The sequence below is a fragment of the Melanerpes formicivorus genome, unplaced genomic scaffold (assembly GCF_026170545.1).
Source record: "Melanerpes formicivorus ecotype bairdi unplaced genomic scaffold, bMelFor1.0.p_v2 SCAF_15, whole genome shotgun sequence".
Taxonomy (NCBI): Eukaryota; Metazoa; Chordata; class Aves; order Piciformes; family Picidae; genus Melanerpes; species Melanerpes formicivorus.
In genome coordinates this window covers 6,081,148-6,106,441 of record NW_027142367.1, presented here as the reverse complement: position 1 = coordinate 6,106,441, position 25,294 = coordinate 6,081,148, and the positions used below count along the sequence as shown (strand labels likewise).

At 38.2% G+C, this 25,294-nt stretch overlaps 1 protein-coding gene across 1 annotated transcript in view; it reads left to right on the top strand.

The window, feature by feature from the left end:
- Positions 1-25,294, top strand: part of LOC137445627 (dynein axonemal heavy chain 5-like) — a 169,128-nt gene that overhangs the window by 100,527 nt on the left and 43,307 nt on the right. Inside the window, exons 60-67 of the mRNA XM_068147494.1 lie at positions 7,427-7,645; positions 10,181-10,357; positions 14,439-14,633; positions 18,344-18,499; positions 18,766-18,948; positions 21,973-22,143; positions 22,556-22,934; positions 24,065-24,336. Coding sequence (XP_068003595.1) covers positions 7,427-7,645; positions 10,181-10,357; positions 14,439-14,633; positions 18,344-18,499; positions 18,766-18,948; positions 21,973-22,143; positions 22,556-22,934; positions 24,065-24,336 — 1,752 coding nt within the window. The remainder of the gene's footprint in view (positions 1-7,426; positions 7,646-10,180; positions 10,358-14,438; positions 14,634-18,343; positions 18,500-18,765; positions 18,949-21,972; positions 22,144-22,555; positions 22,935-24,064; positions 24,337-25,294) is intronic.

The window sequence follows — 25,294 nt, the reverse complement described above, 5'->3', positions numbered from 1 at the left end:
ATCCCTACATACCCTGACTATGTTTCTATAATTCTCCCAAGTGACTAGTTTCTCTTTCCACATTCTGTGAACTTCTGTCTTTCACGTGATGTTTTTGCAGCAGCTCCTTGCTTATCCATGCAGGTCTCCTGCCTCCTCTACTCAATTTTTTCACTCAAAGAAATGCACCTATCTTGAGCATGGAGGAAGTGATGTTTGAATATTAACCAGCTCTCTTGGGCACCCCAACTTCCAGAGTCTTAGCCCATGAGATTCCTCTAGGTAAGTCTTTGGAGTGTACTCATTGTAGCCGCAATAGAATCCAGGGGTGGAAGGACCATTCTTGGCACAGAAGTATTCTTCAATGAACTTACCTGGTATTCACCTTTCTAAGAAAAATTTGGAGTGTGAGACTGCTACATGTGAGTGTATATATAGTAAAGCAAGAAGTCACCAGGCATAGAATTCTGTTGTAAGATTGAGCTACAATAGAAAGAGATCAGATACCATTGTCTGCATTCCTACAGATGGCTTTATTGTCTTGAAAATGTTTCATTTATGAGCATATTAAAAGAAAAAGAACTTTGAATATTTATATAGCGATTTATAACCTTTGCTTCTACAGGAGATTTTATGGCTCTTTTCTGAAGGAATATATTCAATCATTTATGCTTCCACTGCTCTCATGTTCCTATTGTATAAGCTGCTGTATCAATGGTATATTCAAAACTCTTGGCATATTCTTGTAGTACATCCAGACAGGTCTGATTCAAATTCGTTAAAAGCATGGTATTTTGATTCAAGTAACTGATGGAGAAGACTATATTTCTGTGATATATAAGTAGCAATTCCCTTTTCGAATAATGGGATGCTCTCTAATGAAAACAGGATTTGAAATGTGACTATTGAGAGCTATAAAAGAGAGCAAGACCTAGGGGAAAAGAGTGGCTTCATATGCAGATGCAACTCTGCAGCTGCAAAAGTGCTCTTGCAGTTTTTATTTGAATATATATTTGACTTAAAATTATGTGTAAATTTAACTTTGTATTCAAGTATTTCCATTCTTGTCACACTATCAGATAAAAAAACTGAACATGAATTTCTCAGCAAAGTGATGCCTATTGTCAAGTCTGTAGCAACAGCCACAAATATTTTAGAACTGGAGATGACAGGGGGAGGAAATGCTTAAAGTATTCAGGAGATATTGCAGGAACCACTGGAGTGATGCTAGAAAAATAATTGAAAATAAATGTACAATTAAACTGCATAAGATTCTAGCACAGGCTAAATCACCTAGTGCTAAAAGCAGGTTTATTGAACAAATTAATCAAGCTGCTTTATCCTAACTGCTGTTCTAGGAGATAAATTCTCTTCAACACCCGCAAAATCCACCCAATATTTTTAAAACTTCACCTTAACAGAGGCTTGGTGCCTTACTTATCTTTAATGTGACAACTTGTGAAACTAATTAATTCTGACATATATTTAGTAAATGCAGTGTGCAAAAAATAACACATTCCTAGAAGTGGACACCTGCACTCTTTAAAAATGTGGCCTGCAGCCTAGAGGTCATAAGTTAGAATCAAACACAGAAAATATGACCAAGTGTTGCCTGCAAATACAAAGCTGTGTAGTTGCTTGTCATACTGTGGTCACTGTGTGGGATACTTTCCTATGAATCTTCAGCATGACCATGAGCTGTTCCTCTCTAACATGTTTCCTGGTAAAGAAGCCTGCTGGATTAACCTGGTAATTCTGAAACACCCTCTGCTATTTATCCATTAGAATCAGAATTTTTAGGGTTGGAAGGGACCTCAAGAATCATCCAGTTCCAGCTCACTGCCATGGGCAGGGACACTTCACACTACATCAGGTTGCTCAGAGCCACATCCAGCCTGGCCTTAAAAACCTCCAGAAATGGGGCTTCTACCACCTCCCTGGGCAACCTGTTCCAGTGTCTTACAACCCTCAAGGTGAAGAACTACCTGACACCTTAGTTGAAGAACATAACAGCAGAATGAAGCAGCCCTGGCTTTTGCTATGATTCTGTTAGCCTCCAATTAAAATATTGTATATAGGGGTATAATTTCCTTTAGAGATGTCTCCAGTGAATTTAATTAAGTTCTCTTCAGGCTGGTATGATGATCAAGGGAAATTTGTCTGTGGTTTATAAATTCTGTTCCATACCAGGGATTCTTCCATCAAACTCTGTTTTAAATATGAGACTTTATTGCCTGTTTTGCTTTCACTTGTCTCCATGCTAAACTGAAAACCACAGCAGGCAATAATAGGAAATCTTGCACCTGAGGAAGAGGTAACAGTAAAGGAATGTCAAAATTTGGTGGTTGTCCATTTAAATAAGTGTGTCCTTGTCAAGGTGATGCCCACTGGGCAGGAAAATTGCATTCAAGTCTGAATTCAAGGCTCACAATAACTGTGGAAGGAAAGCATATACTCTGGGGGATGAAGGGGAGGTTTAGATCATCTAACAAAACAGATTTAAGTCAGTCTATGTAACTAAACAGAAAAAGATGGAGAATGTTTCAGTAGCTAGTAGAGTCTGTGAAAGGCAGATAAGAAGCATGATCTCTCTCTATGCCTTTCAAAGGTTGTTTTTAATCCCAAAGAATGGTCAGAGTTAGCAAAGAAATTGAAGCCAAGATTTTATTAATGTCACTCTGCATGGACCTGTTTGCTTGTATGTGCATGCATATAATTTGGTTAGATTTAAGAGAAAACATGATTTTGGGAATATCTGTAAAACACATGTATGTGTTTGCCTCTCATAATGGTTCCCTAGATAGTGATTAATCCAAAGTTATCATGATATTGAGGCTCTGAGAAAGATGATACGAACTCAGTGGAGTGTCTGTGTAAAAAATATGCAGTGATCTGGGACAGGAGGAGCTTGAGATTGCATTTCCAAGAAAAGTTGTCAGTCAGCTGTCATGTGCCCAGAACAGGACTGAAGCAAAAGGCAAATGTCGACACTCAGCACATCCACAGAGGCTCATGAGCAGAGTGTCCATGAGCAAGAAGTCTTCTGACCTGGTCCAGCAGTACTAAGTGCTCAATGGGCTGTCAGAACTTGACAAGCTTAAAATTCATGAAACAAGAGATATGCTAGGAAAGCTCCAAAAATTCCATCCCTGTGGTGGGCTATGAAGTTTCAGCCCCTTTTTTTATTTTGAGTTCTCTTACTTCGAGTAACTTTTCCTGAATTTACTGAGCAATAACTGCTCTTCAGAGTGATCTGGACATTCCCCTCAAGAGCAGGAATGGTGTTGAATGGTGTGAGTATATTTATTGGTGAAGGCATTATTATTTAAATGCCTTCTTGCACCAGGGTCCCGGTATACCTGGTGCTTTGCAAAAGTGAGTCTGCAATGAATCAACAAGAAACTTATGGCTATACCAATTCTAATAAATTAAACAGTATTGAGGTGTACTGGATGATCTTTCAAGCTCCCTTCCAGCCCCTGAAATTCTGTCAATTCTGTCAGTTTTCTAGACATTGGAAAGTGATCATCTGCACTGCTAAATTGTTAGAATGGCCCCTGGTGTGAAGCTGTCCTTGGCTAAGCAGCATTTTCTCAGCAATCTCTGGGCAACTTTCAGAAACTACCTTGGTTGAGGAGCAATTTTAATGAGTCTGTTTGCATGTAGTGTGTTGTTTTAGGGCTGGGAGAGCTTAATGTGAGGTCTTTGATGCTAGGTAACCTCAATGCCAAAGAAAGGTCCTTGGCATGTTTAATTTAACCATATAGCTGTGGACTGTAATTACATGGTTTATGTGGTATGCAAAAAGATTAAATGGGAGAGGACCATCTCACCACCTGCTATGGAGTCCTCTCTTAAGGCATCTTGGAAGAGACAAAATAGATGCATAACTATTTATTCTGGGACCCTTGTTGGCACAGGTACTGCCTCCACCTGCTGCATGCAAACAGACACATAGAGCAGGTAGAGGCATTGGCTGGAGCAGATGTTAAGAGAATGGAATGGAATGGAATGGAATGGAATGGAATGGAATGGAATGGAATGGAATAGAATGGAATAGAATAGAATAGAATAGAGCAGGTTGGAAGAGGCCTTCAAGATCATCGCATCCAACATATCATCCAAGCCACCTAATTAACCAAACCATGCAACCAAGCACCCTATCAAGTCTCCTTCTGAGCACCTCCAATGATGGTGACTCCACCACCTCCCTGGGCAGCCCATTCCAATGGGCAGTCACTCTCTCTATGTAGAACTTCTTCCTGACCTCCAGCCTAAACCTCTCCTGGCACAGCTTGAGACCATGTCCTCTTGCTCTGGTGCTGGTTGCCTGGGAGAAGAGACCAACTTCTGCCTGTCTACAGCCTTCCTTCAGGTAGTTGTAGAGAGTAATAAGGTCACCCCTGAGTCTCCTCCTCTCCAGGCTAAGCAACTTCAGCTCCCTCAGTCTCTCCTCATAGGGCTTGTGTTCCAAACCCCTCACCAACTTTACAGAGAGGATTGTCTGTGTGCTATTCACTATGCCAATGGCAAGAAAAGGCTGAAGCTGCTGCTCTCACACAAGTCTCAGCATGTTCTAGCATAGCCTCCGTCTCCCTGGGAGCACAGATAAGAGTGTGGATCTCAAGTCTCAAATCCTTGTGATTCATTCACACAAAATCCATTTATTCAGGCTTTCACATTGTGTCCAACTGGAATAAATTGTGAATCCTTGCTTTGCTGTGTGACTCAGAGGCATGAAATGGAAGGGTGTGAAGCTTGTTCACATAGCAATGCCACTAAAATTAGAAAGGCCACAGTGGTTCCTTGTGGTTGAGAGACACATTTCCTTCCCACCTGTAATTGGCTGGAAATCTTTGCCTGAAGCTGTTTGTGACTGTAATAACCTTCTTGTGCAGAAGATTCTCCTTGGCAGAAGAGCTTGCCTCCTGCTCTCATGGCAAAGCTCTGCACAAGAAGCTGCCTGCCAGTGATGTCAGTACAAAAGCCATGTTTGTACCCATGTCATTTTTTAAAAGGGACTTAGAAGGACAGGGAGAGAGCAAATAGTGATGCTTACATAAGGTAATCTGAAGCAAAGAGTCTTTCTGCCTTTGGAATTGATATAGGTTGGTCATCCTTGTCATTCTTGTGCAATCAACCATTATTCATCACATATGATTAAGTAGCCTACAAATCAAACTAATAGAATAAATGTATTGCTACTTTGTTATATGACCTGAAATAGACTGAAAACTTTGTCTGTAAAATAATTTCTTATTATAGGTCATCTTCTAGAGATCCTATAAAGTCTTGTGTAATTTTGGATTTATTTTAATGTTAGAATACATGACATTTTTCTTTGTACTCTTCTGAAATATTGTTTTCCCTACATCCTCACAGCTGGTAGCTTTTTAAGGGCTTTTAAGATCTGGGAAGACTGTTTTATCTGTCTTTTGCAGTTTTCTGGGTAGTTTATTGCTGTATGGGTATCTGTTGTTCATATTTACAGGGTGTACGTGGTCATATGTATTGGGAATTCATATGGCCATCCTTTTCCATCGAGGTTCATGTCCTACTGTTGTAAATGTCAAGGTGAAATACGAATCCACACAGCCAGGCATAAGTTCTCTGTTCCAGCTGTTCTGCCTGGGGTGTTCTTCCCAAATCTCCAAAGGTCTTGTTCCCTGTGTAACCTCACTATTTGTTAGCAAGGGGTGAAATAATGTTGGTTTAGTCCTATTTTTAGCCCTCATGAAGTTTAAGAGACTACTCTGCACTGGGGAAAGGGGGCAAAGCTTTTCTGGGTCTCAGTAAGAAAGGCCTGCCAACAGATGGCTTAATAAGGGAACTCCTTCAGTAAGGCAGAATAGGAAGAGGAATTTATAATAGCTCAAATGACCAAAAAGGAGAATTTTCTCACCATGGACAGGATCCACTCTGTGCAGCATACCATGGGAAAATTTGCCCAGACTGTGTCTGATGCTGCATGGATGTGAGGTGTCCATCATCCAAACAGATGTAAGATTTGATATCTATGTTATTATTATATCTCTTTTAAAAGTACTTTGTTGTAAAGCCTTTCTTATTAAGATCCAGGAAAAGTGCTTCACTGCCTTTCTCTCTTTTACCTCACCTTCGCCACCTTTCCCCTGGAGCAGGACACAGTTACACTCTGTCACCTACTCAAAATTCCTTTACTGTTTAAACTTTTCCTGATAGTCCAAGATTCACTAAAAAATAACAGCAGTGGTTCAGAAATCTGCTTAGCTGAGGCTTAACAAGACTCACTGATTTAGCAGGGTTTATCTCTGGGAGATGGTGTTTAATGTACTCTGATAAGCAGTGAAAATATTTGAGTATTCTTACAGGATAGAAATTTTCTAAGCAGCCATTTTGCTGGCTTATCTCCATTGGAAAGTATTTTTTTTTTATCTCCAGGATCTGTCAATAAGCACAGTGGTTACAGTAAATGAATTTTTTTCTGATAGTGTGTAACTCATAAACTGGTACAACTTTGTTGATTTTATCATGTTTTGGTATAAATCGGTGCAACTTTGTTGATTTTGTTGCATTTTGGTAAGGCTAACATCTATGCTTTTAGTTAAGAGCTGATGTAAAATCCTAACACGTGCTTATACTATTTACCAAGAGTCATCCCAGATATTCCTTCTACTGTTAATCTTCTGATGTGATTTAGAGTGCCAAGTTTCGTATTTGTAATAAACAGCTTTTAAGGATTTTTTTATTTCCATCTTCATAACTCTTATAGCAGATAAATAGATTAAAATATACATGACATCGAAGCAAGTTGTTTTAAATATTCAGAGTAAATGGAAACAACTTTTATCTGTAAGTGTGAATCTCATAAGAACTTTGTCAGTCTTAATCCTTTGCAAACATTCAGAATTCACAGAATATTTTTTCTTCCCCTGTTAGGAATACAGAAGTTAAGAAGCCACATTTAAATGTTGCAACTCACCATTCAAATTCATATAGAGGTGGGAGAAAAGTCTCTAGAGTTTCAGTTTCCAGAGGAGGAAAAAAAAATACATTTGTTGTATTTTTATTGTAGATGAGTAGTTTCTGTTGTCGTTATTACTATTATTTTATAATCCAGTCTTAATTTTGTTTTGCTCTGAGAATATAGTACAAAAAACATTGTATGGGCTGCCTCATATGTCAAGACTATTGTGATTTCAAATAATTGATTATTGTGCAGTTAATAGCTCATTCTGAAAATACTATTAAAACATTTTAAGATGTCATTGAAGAACTTTAATGTTATGCTTGTGTTCCATTTTCAGGTTGAAATGTAAAAAAGGAAAAAAAAACAACCTGCTGTTGTCTTAAGCAAGTGTTATTTTTAAAAGTGCCTAGTACAGTACAGAAAGTACCATTAAATGAATGTCATTTGCTTTTGCCAAATAGTAGGTATTAACTACTCTTTTCTTTTAAATGTTTGTAGGCAAATTTAGCCTTGCAAGAGGGAAGACTTGCAGCTGCTCAGACAGAACTGAATAATGCACAAATGCAGCTGGATGAGAAACAAATGGAATTAGATCAAGTACAAGCTATGTATGATAGTGCCATGAAAGAGAAGCAGGCCTTACTTGATGATGCTGAGGCGTGCAGAAGGAAGATGAACAATGCCACAGCTCTGATTGAAGGATTAGGTGGAGAAAAGGTACTAGCACATATAAGTGAGTTGGGGCTGTTCAGTCTGGAGAAGAGAAGGCTCCGAGGTGACCTCATTGTGGCCTTCCAGTATCTGAAGAGGGCCTACAAGAAGGCTGGGGAGGGACTCCTCAGGATAGCAGGTAGTGATAGGACTAGGGGGAATGGAATGAAGCTGGAGGTGGGGAGATTCAGGCTGGACGTGAGGAGGAAGTTCTTCACCATGAGAGTGGTGAAACCCTGGAATGGGTTGTCCAGGGAGGTGGTTGAGGCCCTGTCCCTGGCTGTGTTTAAGACCAGGCTGGATGAGGCTCTGTCCAGCCTGATCTAGTGTGGGGTATCCATGCCCATGGCAGGGGGGTTGGAACTAGATGATCCTTGTGGTCCCTTCCAACCCTGACTGATACTATGATACTATGATAAGTAGATTTCCAGTACAAAGTAGGTGCTGAGTTTTGAGAATAGTCCATAATGATTATTAGTAGTGCTCAAGAAACTAAAGGCATAGTGACATCTTGATATCATATAACACTTTATTTTAGTTTTAGGGTTTTTTTTTACTTAAACTTATTGTATCTAACAAAGTAAAACAATTTCTTGTGCTAACAATTCTTCCATATGAAGATTTATGTCATATCATAAGGCTCATATTGGGATAAATTTCAGATTTAAACCAAGGAGCCAAATTCCTTTTAGCTTTAGTAAGTAGAGGAATTAAGCTTAACCTAAATAATCACCCTAAAATATTTATAAGAGGGATTACTCTTTTCCTCACCAAGTATACAAGAATAGGAGTTTGAAGCTTGTCTAATTTACTGAATTATATTTGAAGATCAAATTTCTACTGGAGTCTTTTACAGCATTATGGGCTAATCATCATCCTCTGCACTGAGCATGAAATTTACCTTTTCTATGCAGATTTTTCTGGCTTCAGCCTGAGGTTTCTAGAGGACACAGGATACTATTCCCTCCCCCCTCCCCCCATCTGATTATTTGCTTCAGTAATTCCCTGGTTGATTACACAGATTCAGAGTTGAAGAAAGCTTTGACTTCAACCATAGTGTCCTATGAGGCCAGGACTTCAGCATTTGTTTGCATAGCTGTACTTCAAAATGTATAAATCAAAAATGTTTGATGCTTTATAATATTTTTCAATGAATTTCTAAATTTAAGCACAGCACCAAAACGCGGAGTTACAGTGCTTTACTGGGGGGTTTCTGAAGCCTTTTTAAGAGCTATGAGCTCTTATAAAACTGTTATTCTATTCCACTTTTGAAAATTCTTACAAAAAAAATTTAAAAAGTCTATATATGGCACTTGGAGCTTTGGGTAAAACTGAGGCTGAGTTAAGTGTATGTTTTCTAAATTTAAAACGTGTAGATCCTGACCAAGATTGCATATTGAGTGCTTTGAGTGGAGCAGAAATCTGAAAAGTATAAGTACAACTCAAAAAATAATATTCAGAAAATCACAGAATCATGGAATAATTGAGATTAGAAGGGACCTCTGAAGGTCATCTGACCCAACCCAGCCCCATCACCTGACTCAAAGCAAGGTCAAATAGTACAGGTTTCTTAGGGCGTTGCCTAATTGGATTTTTAATATCTCCAAGGATGGAGATTCCACAACCTCTCTTGGCAACCTTTTCCAGTTCTTGGCTGCTCACACAACACTGTCCACATTGATCTGCCCTCTAATCCTTAACACTAAGTTCTCAGCTGGCTCATTGTCAGTCCCAGATGCAGAGGTCCATGCATTCCCGCTGCTCTCTCACCTGAAAGAAAACTCCCCTTCTCACATTCCCAAACTGTCTTTCCTAACAAGACTGTATACACCTGTTTCAGTACTCCAGTTAAGAAAAACCTTCTCACCATGTCCGCATGACCCACATGACATCATAACTGCATGCAGACCTCTAATGCCTTGCTTGTCCTCCATGCTGTGCACATTAGTGTACAAGCACTTCAGAGAAGTACCCTGCTGTGCTAATTTTCCAGAAACACTATGAAAGCTATCTGCATCATTCAATGTAGTAGGGACTTTGTTTATGTGGATGTTCTTGGGGTGATCTTCCATTAGCCCTGGTTTACTGGTTACAAGATACCTATTGTATATATTATCCAACATGTATTATTTACCAAACCATTCCTCCACTTCCTCGTGGGATTGCTGGTCATCATCTTCTTCCCATTTCATTCCTCCTTTACAGCATCTATCATAGAGTCATAGAAAAGTTAGAGTTGAGAGAGACTATTAAAGATTATCAAGTCCAACCCCTCTGTATTGAGAAGGGACATTTTTAACTAGGTCAGGTTGCTCAAAGTCCCTTCTGACCTCATCTCGAATGCTTCCAGGGGTAAGGCATCTATTACATCTTTGGAAAACCTGTTCTGTTTCACCACCCTCACTGCAAAACATTTCTTCCTTCTACCAGTCTAAATCTAGCCTCCTTTAGTTTAAAATCATCACCCCTTGTTTCAAGTTAGATCTTCATGCTAGTTTTGTGCCTGTTTAATCTAACTTCTTCGTACTATTTTACATACAGCTTCGTTGGACAGAAAGCAGCAAAAACTTTCAAAATCAAATTATTAATTTAGTGGGAAATGTTCTTCTGGCCACTGGATTTCTCTCTTACTCTGGACCTTTCAATCAGGAGTACAGGAATTTGCTGCTTCAATTGTGGAAGAAAGAGATGGACAACAACAAGATTCCATACAGTAATGTAAGTGTTCACGTGTGTGCTGATCTTACTCTTTGCCTTGCAAAGAAGTAATGTGCAGAGTGTTCTGTTCTGGAAAAGTGCATAACTGGAAGGTTATGTACAGGCTGCCACATTCCATCAATTTTTTAATAAATAAAAAATCTGAACAGTTGGCAGCTGAGCTTCTAAAACAACATGTTTTAAGACCCTCGTTGTACTGTCATGCATTGCAAGATTGGTATGTAGGCCAATCTGAGAGAAAGATGCTGGCCAAGGATCACTGCCCTAGGAGGAAATTGCATAATATATGAAACAAAGTAAAATTTACCACCTTAAGGCAGATTTACCTTATCATAAACGGTTCCATTAGGTAGTATCATTTTTGCAAATACTGTGTTGAATCCATATTTTCAGTCATAAAGTCAAGAAAATCAGCCACATCTAGCATTTACTGGAAATGGAAAGTATCTATACTGAAGAAAACACCATTCATAAGTATCTCCTTCAACATTTTATGTTACCCCCTTACAATTAATAACTTGTAAGTGTGTGTGTGTTTGAGAATAGCATACGGTATTGCCATGCTCCTATAGTTTTCCAGGCAGCCTTTGAAGCAGCAGCTCTCAAATTAGGCCCACAGGATGGGAATTATGCCAACTCTTGATGGTGGGGCGTTATGCCCCAACTAAATTCCAAGGCACTACCAAGATTTGCTCTGCTTCTGCTTTTACCACTGCAATTTCACGTGCTGCCACTGAAAATGTATTCTCTCTGGAGATCCACTTTTTACTCTGAACTGTAATCTGGAATATAAACAATGAATTTGAGTGAAAGGCTTTTAATATATTCTGTATTTCTGACATTTTACACCATACATTCTTTAACCTACTGTTCTTCATATAATAAGTTTTGAACACAATGAACTAGTCTAGGAATAAACATTTCCATTACTTTTATTTTTATTTAGTACAGCACTATAATAGTCTAGATTTGCTAGAAAATGCCTGTAAAATGCAATGAAGCAGATTTTCCTTTTTAAAACTTCACACTTTTATTCTTAGTGTTGCTTGATTAATTCTTGATTCTAGAAAAGACCTCTGCACATTTTGAACCAGGAAGTATCACCTCTGCACCCCTGTGTATTATCAATTAATACCCTCTTATCATATACTCTGCTGTCTACCCATGCCATTTACTGAAGTTTAATTTGAAGTGTCCTGTTGAAATGATTAAGTTAGACAACACCTGGATTTTGTAAAGCTTGGTTTACCTCTCTTCATTTTGCTCCCATCTAAACTCTGAAATCCATGTCCATTTGTGAGTGGTAAGGCTGTTCTCAGTGAGTCTGACATTACAGCTTCTCCCTGATTGGCCTAAGTCTGTGCAGGCAATGGTGGCCTAAAATGCAGCTCAACTAGGGTCCTCACCATACAGCTTCAGTCCTCTGTCACATCACATAGTACCTTTGTTAAAGAGAGCGTGCTGCAATGCTGGTACTGTTGTACAGGGGTGCTTCCTTTACATGAATTGTGTTCTTTCCTTTTAACACTAACTCAGGAGTACCAGCCCTGGCAGCTCTCCAGTACATAGGTTTTCTTATGGCTTACAGCATCATTGTGCCTATTCCATGCCATTTAAGAAATGTGTCTAATGTTATTCCTTGCATCTGGAAGACAAACTCCCGCTGAAGGCAGAATTTAAGCCACAATAATCAAAACTGTCCTGAGTAATCTCATCCATGTTGCCTTCCACTTGATTTTGTGAACGCCTGCATACATTTTCTCCATCAGTAAAGGCTAGAGGAATAGTTCAGAGAGTCTCTCTTACTCTCAGCACAGGAGTGGAGACATTACAGCCAAATGGGTCCTGTGCTCAGCTGTCAAAGCTTTTGACAGAGCAAGTGCTGCCGGGAAGTGCTGGAAGGAAGTAAGCAACCTGTGTACAGGTGTGACTGTAGCATTGTGATACAGGTAGATTAGTATCCATGCTGCATCTTCTTTTCAGGTTCTGAGGGGATTTGACACTTAAAACCTTTACTAGGAAGACATCTGCCATGAGAAGTTTGTCTTGCTGGTCATCTCATAGGAGTTAGGTGTGATTTTTTAATTTTTTTTGTTTTCAATGTTATGTGGTGCAGAATGCTTCTTGTATCAGTGATTAACCTTGACCTGACACACAGTGAACCTCACAGCCCAGTCCAATTTATGCTATGACTTACAGGGATGAATAAATCTGGCTTGCTCAGCAAAGCTCTTTGAAAGCTTCTGATAATAATTAATATGTATGGCCAACATGGATTTGTTAATAATGTACCAGTAGCAGTTCTGTCTCAGGCAAGATTCTTTACCAATGTGATATGGGAACTATCCTACATATATCCATCCCAGGCAGTCTTTTTCTCAAACTCAGTGTACAAAACGTTCTTAAAAGCTACTTACTTTGGCGAATATCTGTCAAGATTCTTACCATTTAAGGTTGAGAACTTGGATATATAATGTCATTAGAAAGCAAGGCATAAGGAACTAGATTTCTACCTCTATGAAGATGTTCTAACCACATTACTACTCAACTGCATCTTTCACAATTAGAGGAATACTTTCTGATTGTTTCTGTGTAGCCTTTTTTTGGTTTTCATGCAGATAGGTCAGACAAAGATGGCCATAGCTAACAAGTTTCAAACCTTAATTACCACTCTGTTTAGATAGCTGCTGTTCAAGACAGGATTATGATTTCAATGATAGTGTGCAGAAAAGAGTTTTCTTTTTTTCCAGTGAATTAAGTACTCACAAAAGGCAGCATATGGGCTTCTCTTAATACTTCGCACCACAGGAAAGAAAGCAGCTTTGCAGTTCAAGCAAAAGGCTTGACATCTGCCTTCCTTTGTCACAGATTAACTGGTTGTGGGTGTATGAGTCATTTAGGCGTAACAATTTGAAGAGATCTGTTTAAAATTAGCTGTCTCTCTGCGTAGTTAGGCATATAAATTATCGAAGGTTCAGATTTGCAGAGTGACTGATACTTCCTGCGGCTGTAAGAAAGAAGTGCAGAGCTGTTCAGACCCTACTCATCTAGTTAAGGAGCTAAACGTAGTTTTAGATGCCAGTTGTTGAAAATGTTGACTATTAAATGCTTTACTGTCCTTCTCACAAATGGAAACTGGATTCTGAAAGTTTCCCTGTCTTCTGAGAATGGTTTGCATTGCTTCATTCAGATTCTTCAATAATCACAGTATGAAGTCAAAGGGGTAAAAAGGTTTTTGAGTTTTTCAGCCTCTGGTATCACTAACTCCCATGATTATTATCGTAAGTCTCACAGTATTTGAGATTTTGCTTTTGGCTTCAGATGCTGAATTATGTGAGTTTTGCAGGAGCTACAGGCTTTTTGTTTCTTTCTAAACATGCTGTTTGTAGAGAAAATTACAAATAAGAATTCTAGAAGGAAGATATGAGAAGCAAATAGAAAACCCTCTTTGGTTTATTGGTTTTAAACTCACATAGTTATTTAGCCACATTTCCAATCTGGAAAACTTGGTTTATGATTTTAAGCCTGATCTCCTTCACATGCATGTTTTTGGGACTCCAGGCAGTGTTCACAGTGAATAAAAGCAATGAGGTCAGTTGATGTGTGCAAGTCAAACTTTGGGAAAATATATTATCTGGGAAGAGTTCTGACTGTAGGAACAATAACTTTCCAAGATAGTTCATGGCTATTGATCCATAGCACATCTCATCTTTCTCTTTTGAGTCTCCCACAAGCCATCCTGCATTCATATGCCTTGGAGGGCACTTTACATAAGGAGGAAGGTCTTGTGAGCAAGATTGCTACATTTTCCTCTTCATCTAGCAGGAAAAGAGTTTGCCAATACCAAAATCATCTTGTCATTAGATACTGAACTGGCTTCAGAGTTTCTCCAACACTTTCATTATTGCTCAACTTCAATGATTTAGGCACCAAACTTTCAAGGAAGAAAACAATAAACAATAACTACTGAATCCATTCTATCAAGCATTATGATCAGAATAAGAAGAAAAATCTTCCATCAAGCATTTTAGTATAACTCCTCTAACTGATACTAATTTTGTAATTACATATTTTCTATTAGGACCTGAATCTTACCGGTATGCTCATTGACAATGCAACAGTGGTTGAATGGAACCTCCAGGGTCTTCCTAATGATGACCTTTCAATTCAGAATGGCATCATTGTCACAAAAGCATCTAGATATCCTTTGCTGATTGATCCACAAGGTCAAGGAAAGATCTGGATTAAAAATATGGAAAAGAATAATGGACTCCAGGTAAATAATTCATGTAATATTTTTTATGTGTGCCAGTTCATATCAACTGTTTTTCCTATGATCATCTTTGATATTTAAATCTTTGTAATTTAAATCTGATGTTATGGAAAGATTAAAACAAGATTGATGCAGAGTTTGTGACCTATCCGTATCAGGGTAAAATAGCTTGTACTGCTTTGCTTTCAAAAGCAAATTTGAATTGCCATATGATTTTTATGATTAATCTTTAAATTACTTGTCATAGAGGAAAAAAACCAAATAAACACAAACATAGAGGGAAGGAAGTGACTTGCAAAATTAAGACCAGAGAGGATCAGGCACTTGGTGCTGCATAAGTAATGTTTTAGGGTAAGCACTTTAGAAGGAAAATAGGAAAAGAAAAAAAATAAAGAAAGGAGAAACTGGAAAAAGAATAATGCTCTTTGAGGTATATTAAGTAGAAACCCAAAATTTAGGATGCATCTTGATGATTAATTATATGTCATGAAATTATTTATTGTTTTATTTATTCACCCTTCTCATTTTCTATCTAGCAACGCACCCTGTTTAGGATCTGGGATTTTTATTCCATTCAAAACTTTTTTTTCCCCCTCTCTTTTTCTTTCTAATCAGCATAGTCTCCATGCTTTGTTTCACCAGTAAGAATAAGTCAAGTTATGATAAAGGTCTAAATCCAGGCCATATGGCACTAAGGAATTAGTTGTTAATAAAGGAAATGTATTCTACAGTTGTAGATTATGAACACCATGAAATACTACTTTCACTCCAAATGAAGTGAATGATGTGATGGATAAGAAAAAGAAACTGAGAATGAAGTTGAGGGTGATAACATCCAGACAGCTGATGGCATCATGGTGGTGTCATCAGCTAATTCCTTAACCTTCTATAGTTTGACCTCGATCTCTATTTCCTAGCATTTTTTACAAAGGCCCTACATCCAATCCCACACTAAATCCATTTTCTGATAATTTGAACATGCTCAAAACCCAGTATGGAAATAGGAAATATTGACTGAGAATATGCTGAAAAATAATGTACAACATTCCAAAATCTTGAAAATTTTGTTTCCTTTATTAAAAATATTATTAAAATCTCTTAGAGCATACAAGTTGTAATGACAGAATTAGGCATTTTGTGTCTGTGAATTCTACTGTGTTACAGTAAATAACATGGCTTCCTCCAAATTACATTAGACCTTACTTTGACCCCCCCTCCAAACTGGATCAAGAAATACTGGTGTGTGTGGCAATGCCAGCGACGAGCAGTGTGAGCAATCTGGCAGTGCAGGCCTAGAGCCTGACATGGTGGTAGACCATGCTCAGCATAAGTGCAGAGCCAGCTAGCAGTGTAGCAAAACAGTGCTGCGCCTGCAGCATGAAACTAAAACAAGACACAGGTAGCTATCAACACAGAAAGTTATCTTGGGACCACAGGACATGCAGCTGCATCAACAGCCTTGCGTGTTGTTAGTAGTTGGACCAATAATCTATAATAGTGCGATGTGTGGTCACTCATAGGGAACCAATGAAGCTATGCCAACAAGGCTCTCTGAGTTTATATAAGTTGTAGAAGTTCCCTTGATACGCACTTCTACCTTTCCTTTCCCTTCTTCTTCTTTGCTTTACTTTACTGTGCTATACTTGCACTATACTGGAACAATAAAGGAACAATACTCGATCATATTGGTCAGCTGTATTGACTCCAATCTCTGTCGTCTATAGTTGTGAGTGACCAATAGGAAACAACAGAGAGAAGGACGTATCTCATGTTCCACTCTCTTTGAGACCTGCTCACACTTTCAGAGAGCTACTAAACTGAGCTCAGGAGTGGTAACAGTGAATCTTCATCAGTCAGGGACCTACTTGGACTCTTTCTGCAATGCTGCAACCTTTTCCTCAATAATTTTAAAAAATTCTCCCAGATGCAACTTCAGTTCCCTCCCTTAATTGGCACTGGGTCTGTAGTGTCTCCTGCTCTTGCGATGTACCAGCATGCAGAAGTAGACCACAACTACACAGGTTCCATTCTCTGGTCTAGTAATTGCTTAAGGATCTTATATCATATTCACCAAAGCAGGGACTGGGAGATATAGATCAAAATACTCTTTCCCTACTATTCATGTACTATAAGTGATGATGACAGTTAACTGATGAGCCAGATTAAAATGTCTACCAGGCTGGCCTAGTAGTCAGTATGTGTGAATATCCAGCCTATGAATTGTAAATCTTGGCAGGGCTTAAGCACTGAGCTCGTGAGGACTCTCAAGACTTAACATGTCTTGGAATAGGTACAGATGCAGACTCAAAATGCAGAGGAGGCTTTCCTGATGAAAATTCAGTCAGTTATTGCTTTTAGACATTGTTAGAAGAACCTGAGTTCTCCTTCTGTATAATTCAGGAGGAACAGAGTTGTGTCAGGACTCTAAATACCAAAGCTTTTAGATTACACTTTTACATCTGGGACATTGTAATTTGCTATGGGTTTTTTTAGGGTGCTATTGTTGGTCTCTAAGACAATAACTTTATCTCTCAGTAGGCAACATGATGTTTTGTTGGACACACATATGCCTATGTTATTACAAAAGTAAAAGTGTAAAGTGGTGGAACATAGTATTTATTTTTAGGTAGTATACTGTCTTAAGACTGTGTGATATGGCTCTAGATCTTTTAATTACACCCTTTTAAAAGAGTGTTCTGCCTGCAAGACAAGGATTTGTTTTAAAACCATGTCTATTCTAGAGTTTTTTCTGGTAAAAGAATCACCCTAAACCTGTGGTGCAACAGATGCCTGGAAAGGCTATTCAATTATCATCTCAAAGGCTTGTGATAAATTTATTAAATTCAAATAAGCGAAAAAGAGTTTATGTAATTTTTAACAATTTTAAGATTTTGTGTCATGAAATGGGGGTTGAATGGGAAATTTAACGCCTGATGTGAGACCAGGTCTCCTATGTAACACTCATTCCCTGTCTGAGCCCTATAAATATTTCCCTGCTTCACTTTAGTGTTCTGAACATAAACCCCCCAAATATTTAAAAGGTATTAAGATACTACAGTGATTAGATAGATATGTAGGTAAAAAAAAAGAAGAGGAAATAAACAGCAACAGGCAATAGGGATCCTCTTTTCTGTTAAGCTTAAAGCAAATTGAGCACAAGCCCTTCGAGGAGAGGCTGAAGGAGCTGGGATTGTTTCGCCGGGAGAAGAGGAGGCTCAGGGGAGACCTTATTGCTCTCTACAACTACCTAAAGGGTGGTGGTAGCCAGGAGAGGGTTGGTCTCTTCTCCCAGGCAGCCAGCACCAGAACACGAGGACACAGTCTCAAGCTGTGCCAGGGGAAGTTTAGGCTGGAGGTGAGGAGAAAGTTCTTCACTGAGAGAGTTGTTAGCCATTGGAATGTGCTGCCCAGGGAGTTGGTGGAGTCACCGTCCCTGGAGGTGCTCAAGAGGGGATTGAACGTGGCACTTGGTACCATGGTTTAATAGTCATGAGGTGTTGGGTGACAGGTTGGACTTGATGATCTTTGAGGTCTTTTCCAACCTTATTGATTCTATAAGTCTATGATCTACTCATTTCAGCAGAGGTGAGTCTTGGTCCCTAAAATGTAATAATTTCTGTAGAGTGAGTATAATTTTTGAAAGCTGCAATAGATTTTATGCTGTTTTCTATGTGCTTGCAAAGGTATGCTGTACTGTGAGCAAATCTTTCTAGGTTACAGCTATGAACCACAAGTTCTTCAGAAGCCATGTAGAGGACTGCCTGTCCCTTGGCCGACCTTTGTTAATAGAAGATGTTGGAGAGGAACTTGATCCTGCTCTTGATAACATCTTGGAAAAAAATTTCATAAAGTCTGGTTCAGCACACAAAGTAAGATGAATTGTGAACATTATGGTGAAAAACAACAGGAGAGATGCGGGTGTCGGGTAGAGTGGGTACTACAGTGATTCACACTTTTGCAATGCTTAGAAAAATGAGCAGTGAAACTCAAGGGGTTGGGGTTTTTCACCCTTTAAGCAGAAAATGTAGAAAGTGTAAATGAAAATGTAAAAAAAAATCTATTCTTTTTCCCATTGGAAACAGTAGCTTTTTCTGAATCCAGCTTTTGAAAATCAAATAATATGTTTTATTTTTAGGTGAAAGTAGGTGACAAGGAGGTAGATCTGATGAAGGGGTTTACCCTTTACATGACAACAAAATTGGCTAATCCAGCCTATACTCCAGAAATCAGTGCAAGAACAACAGTGATTGACTTTACTGTTACTATGAAAGGGCTGGAAGATCAGCTCCTTGGCCGAGTCATCCTCACAGAAAGACAGGTATCTGGTTGTTTTCACTATTTGTGTGGAGGGAAGGCCTGTTCAGTATCTGCACCATGAATGGATACATTCTATGTCTTGTGGGCAATTAAATACAAGAACTAGAGAACTAAAATGTGAACAAAAGTTCAGGATACTGTGCATTTGATGAAAGACAATGTGGAGCTGCTTTTTTAATTGAATGGAGGGACCTAAACATTAAGATCTGTCCTTGGAAAGGGAAGAAACAAAATTATTCATTAAAAATACATCACAGGCCTATACATGACATATATACAGCATCTTTATTCCTTCATATGTAGCAAAAGTTCCTCGTTCAGTCAGAAACCTCCTATATTCTGAATTCTTTTTAAAACTTAATTTGAATTGCATGAATAAATGCTTATGAACTTGAACTACTTTTACCAGCCAGGCTCTAGCATTTAAGGAGATACGAGATTTTTCAGGAGGAACACTGACTTAAGTCTGCCCTTACTAAAATTTCCATTGATTATGTGGAAGCAAATATAAGGAATTAAATCTTCTTTCATGTGTGTATTTTTTTTTAATTTGATGTAATTTCATAGCCTGGTTATCCAAAAACTTGGGAGTCAATCCATCATAGGCACTGGGGACAAATGTGGGGTTTTTACTGTGGCAGTTGTACCAATAAATACATGAATGCTTTGGTCCCATTACACTAAGATGAAATATTTTCTTCCTTTCTCATTAAATTGAAAGTTGTATTTCACATCAAATTATTAAATGACATTTCAAATGGAACATTTCATAATTGTGTCTTCATGAGAAATGTAACAGTCATTAAGGTTTGGATTAGCAGAGCTGCTGCTTTTAAGAAGTAACTCAGGTAGACTTTCTCATGTGGGAGCAGTTTCCCACCTAAGGGAATTCTTTCCTCCTTCTTTGACTTCCCAAAGCACGTTCTAACCAGTGTGCTTCAGTGATGCCATCACTTTCTCCAGCCAACACCTTTTCACTTTGCTCAGACAAGCATTTGCTGAAGCTAGGACTAGAAGCTAAGTGCCCTTCTTTCAGTTTGACAGTCACAACAAGAGGCTAGAAAAGCCCAAACTCCCTCTGAGTTATTCAGTGAAAAATGGAAAATTTACAAAAGTGGGTACTGAGGAAAAGTTCTCTACTAGCAGGGTGGAACAAAGGCTAGGGATCCAAAACAGTTAATCTTTACTCTTATATAAGCAAAATTGAACAGCATCACCAGAAGTAGCTGGGACTGAGTAAACAGCTCCTCTCAGATGGGAGACAGAGGTTTAAATCAAGATAGAAGTGACATTGTTTTCTAATGACCTATATATAAGGTTCTATTTGTAAACTCTTAAATAAAGACAGATACTTGCTCATCTCCCCACACATAAATACTCTTGCTCTGTGCTTTTTTGCCTGTGCGTGTTACAAGAATTCATACTGAGTATGTGTAGCAACACCTGGACTGCATTTGGCAAAAATATGCTCACTGAAAAATATTCATGTGGTGCTGTGTATTAGCTGAAGAGAGCTGCAGGGGTAGTCGGTTAGTATCAGCACTACATGCTGCACAGGGAAGTGGTAGCAGGTGAACAACATTTAATAAACTTCTTCCCTTTAGGAGACAGGAAGACATCACAGTTGTTCTGTCACTTCTGTCTGAATAAGAGATGAATGTCCTGTGGTAGATAGCCAGAGTCACTGGAGCTCAGATAAATATGGCTCAAAGACAAGACAGAGCACAAAGATAGAATCTGAAGAACAGGTTATCTGTTACAAAGACAAAGACAAGTTTATGATGACTGAGCTTCAAAGGTTGCTTCTGTAACTATATTATAAAAAAATGTTAGCATCCTTTTGTCCTTTGATAATGAAGTTACTGCCACTATTTATGTTCAAGCCATCTATTTTTCATGTTACAAATGTGGTCGTGAAATCCTCTTGCAAACAAGAGCCTGGCACCTGGTATATTCTCTAATTTTCTGAAAGATACTCTTTACAGACTTACAAATAGAATGGATGAGGTGCCTGTTCTTAAACTAAGCACAAGTAGAATTTAAGCATGTACTTAAATGTATGTTTGAGTATTATGTAGAACAACTCCTTCTGTGTAATTATTTTTTTTTGTTAATGATTAAAAAAAAAAAAAAAAAAGAGGAGAAAATGCTCCAAAAAATAGAGCTGAATCACTGATGCTTGAGTCATTCTTCTCTTTTAGGATGAAGTTGTTTGTAGCTTCCACAGAGCTTCACTGGATAGCCCTAGAATATATTAAAAACAAATTTCCAAATAAAAAATGTGTGAGAGTAAAGAAATGTGTCACTTCTTCAAAATGCAGGAAAGCCTGTCCTGTCCTGCATCTCCTTTTTCTCTAAACTGGCATGTTGAGAAGAATGAAAATAAACTGAAGTCATAGGTGTAGGTAGACTGGCATTAACTATCCTTTTCTTACAGGAAGGTTGATTTGACTGATTAGATAAAGGTAGGCAGCAAGTGTATCCCTTAGTTGTGTTGGACTGTGCTGTGCAGATGCCTCATTTCACTTGGCATTGTATTGACTTATCTGTCATTGTTCCCTTGCCACTTTTTGTAGAAATAGCATACAAAATCCCAAATGACATAGATCATAATTGTAACACTTCCTATTTTACAAGCATCAGAGGAGTGTATCTTAGAATCATAGACATTAGAAATGAGAAAGGTCATCCAGTCAGCTTCTCTAACAGCATAAAATCCCTCCATACAATGCATCTTTCAGTCCTTTTATCACTTCCCATTCGAAACTAGTTTTAGCACTTTGTGCATCTTACTGTGAGAAAGCTTTTCCTGGTAATTCCAATGTGTTTTTAGTCCTCAGCATGCTACATTAGTCAAATGCAGTATACATAGGAATTACTTCAGTATATAATACTTCTGGGTTTTATAGAAAAAGCAGCAAAGCCCCCAGTCTGTCGTGCATGAAATCACATATTTTCTGTGTCATTACAAGGAGTCCCTCTTTGAATTAATCTGAAGTATTCTAAGGAATATTTCTGAATACAGGAACTGGAGGCGGAAAGAGGCAAACTGATGGAAGAAGTTACATCTAACAAAAGGAAAATGCAAGAGCTTGAAGATAATCTACTCTTCCGTCTAACCGGTACAGAGGGCTCTTTGGTTGAAGATGAGTCTCTGATAGAAGTCTTAAGAATCACTAAAACAACAGCAGAAGAGGTGAATTGTTAATATAGTGTGCATGTATTTCTGTAATTTTAATTTAAAGATTATTTGTAGAAAGATTCTTTTTTCCATTCAGAGCCACTATATAACATCAGACTTCTTAACAAAGAAATAGTAGAAACACTATCATTTTTTCTCCATAAAATGCTGCAAAATTAAACTGTTGCCTGGATATTGCTTTATATTCCACATGTACTCTGCAGGTGTAAGTTTGAGTAAAATCCCATTGTGCTTTGTGTTTGAACACAAGAAGACACAATGTCTGCATTGAAACACTGGCAGAGGGAAGCAAAAATTGACTGAAAATACCACTGTGATCTTAGTTGAGACTTTTTCTTTTTACTTGTACAGTATAAATCACAAGTGACATCACTTAATCTGCATGGTCTTTTCAATTAATTTTAAGGTCAGTGAAAAATTAAACATAGCAGCGGAGACAGAGGTGAAAATCAATACTGCACGTGAAGAGTATCGGCCTGTTGCTCATCGTGGTAGCATCCTTTATTTCCTGATTGTGGAAATGAGCTTGGTTAATGTCATGTACCAAACATCCTTACGGCAGTTCCTTGGCATTTTTGAGCTATCAGTGGAGAAATCTCAGAAATCTCAGATCACAGCAAAAAGGGTAGAATACATAATTGAGCACCTCACCTATGAAGTCTTCAAGTACACAGTTCGAGGGCTATATGAAAATCACAGATTCCTGTTTACACTGCTGCTGGCACTGAAGATTGACTTGCAGGCCAAGAAAATTTCACACACTGAGTTTGAGACACTGGTCAAAGGTAATTTCTCTACAAATGTTCCTATTCACATATGTCTGTGAACTGCTAAATGCAGATTTTTCAGTGCTTGCACTAACAATGTGTTGTATCCAGTGGATCAAATGTTTTTTTTAACTGGTGAATGGAGGCATGTACAGCCCAAGAAGGAACTAAGAGACAAATTTTCCAAAACAAGAGTCATATAGAAAATTCATTATCAAACTTATACTTAATGATTCAACTGACTTAATTTACATTGCAAAAGAGAAAAATAATGTCTGCTATTTTGTAAGAGATCATATAGTTTTCTCCTGTATGCCTCTTCTTTGAATTGCCATGTGCCTATGTGTGTGAGCTTAGAGACAGTGGAGACACTCAGCAAAATCTCTTTTAAGAAATGATGGGCAGGTATGCATGAGAACTCTTTCACTCATTTAAATGTCAATATGAAAAGAAGTGGAAATCTGTTACATGCTGTAAAATATTGTGATATGTTGTCTCCATTGCATTATGCCACAACTGCATGTCACTATTAAGACAATAACAGAGAAAAATTCTAACAAACTTTATAAAGCTTTGATGGTGGTGGACTCCACTGTCTCCAAGATATGGTAAGTATATCAGGTACCAAGATAAAATAAATCCACTCAGGTAGTTGCTTTGCAAATACCTATTTGTCTTCAGATATGATTCAGCTGTGTTGGAGGTGCAAATGGGCGCAATGATGCCCATTATAGTGCCCAGTGGTGGTTGAGCTGAGAGGCTATTGAAGTTACAGAGCCCTGAAAATGAATGTGTCGTGTGCTTGCTTATGCTGTACTCTAGGTGTATGAGGATGGTGTTTAACTTATGTCCTTTCTACACCTGGTCTAAAGAGTTGGGTTTGAATATTCTCTTAGGCAGGCAAGTTTTATCCCAGATGCACAGATGGAGAAAAAGCAGCAGCACAAAAAGTACTGAGATATCTTTGGGAGGCACTGAGATCATTTCCCCAGTCCATCTTTGTTTCCATGCAAATTCTATGTCTCCATGTCCTGGATTACAAAGATATTTACTGAATAAAAGATAGAAACAAATATATTTTTTTTCTTTCTTGTAAGTTTTCTGTTTAACCATGGTTGTTTTCCTCTGTAATGCTTTTCACTTTGCAGGAGGTGCTAGTTTGGATTTGAATTCTGTGGAACCAAAACCAAAAAAGTGGATCCTTGATGTGACATGGCTCAATCTTGTGCAGTTGTCTAGCTTGCATCCTTTTAATCAACTCCTGGTGCAAATTGTTAGGAATGAGAAATCTTGGAAAGCTTGGTTTGATGAAGAAGCACCTGAAAGAGCTGTTATTCCTGATGGGTATGACAGCTTACTGGATCAGTTCCATAAGCTGCTCCTTGTTCGTAGCTGGTGCCCTGATCATACCGTTGCCCAAGTAAGATATGCTTTTGAAAAGTGGTTGTACTGTGTGGCATCTCCTGTAGAACTTACAATTCCAAACTTACGTTCTCTGAATTTGTTTTTATCTTAATATTTGTTACAGAATGAGTTTTGTTGAAAATCAGATATCGATATCCTTGTTACAACATTAATTTATTTAATTGTAATGAATTAGAAAGGGCATTGCAAAGCATGAGAGAAATTGTGTTGGAGCTGTAAGAACACTATTCTTTTTGTGTGGCACATCTAAAGTTGAGTTATGAAACTTATAAAGTGGATATATTCATCTGGAGAATAAGAAGCTATATCTGTATTATTACACAGCAGTGGAAAGACAACAGTTAATTTTGGTGACAAGTGCACTAAAATAGCAGATAAACTGTTCATTTACCCTCCTTGATAAGGAAGTAATATTTAAGACTTTCTCATGGCAGATGTCATAAATGAAACTGCAATAGAGCAATAGGTTTTACAAAATCTCTGTTATTTCAATTTCCCTTCTCTGTGTAGTTTTGAAAGAGAGGCATGAGCCTATGACTATCCTCTTTTCACGTTTTTCTCTTCTTTAGCTACAATAGAAAGTTGTACTTCTGATTTCTTGCATATCTCAACTTTACATGTTACGTCTCGTGATCACATCTGTGTTCTATTTAGGAGACACTATATTTTCACAGACCGCTTTTTCAACGAGACCCCCCTCCCTCCTTTTTCCTTTTTTTCCCTTCAGCTGGTAAATAAGTGAGAAGTATGGGAGCACAATCTGCAACACTTTAAACAGACCAAAATTATAATGCTGCTGCTGCTCGTTGGAGAAAGGTCTCTGAACAGTGGTTTCAAAACCGAATTATTTTAAATTTTGAGGAAAGAGGGGATCCTTTTCGTTACTATCTTCTTTAACTCATATTTCCCTATTGTATTTCCTCAAGTTACAAATTTTTAGCCCTCTTTGCTAG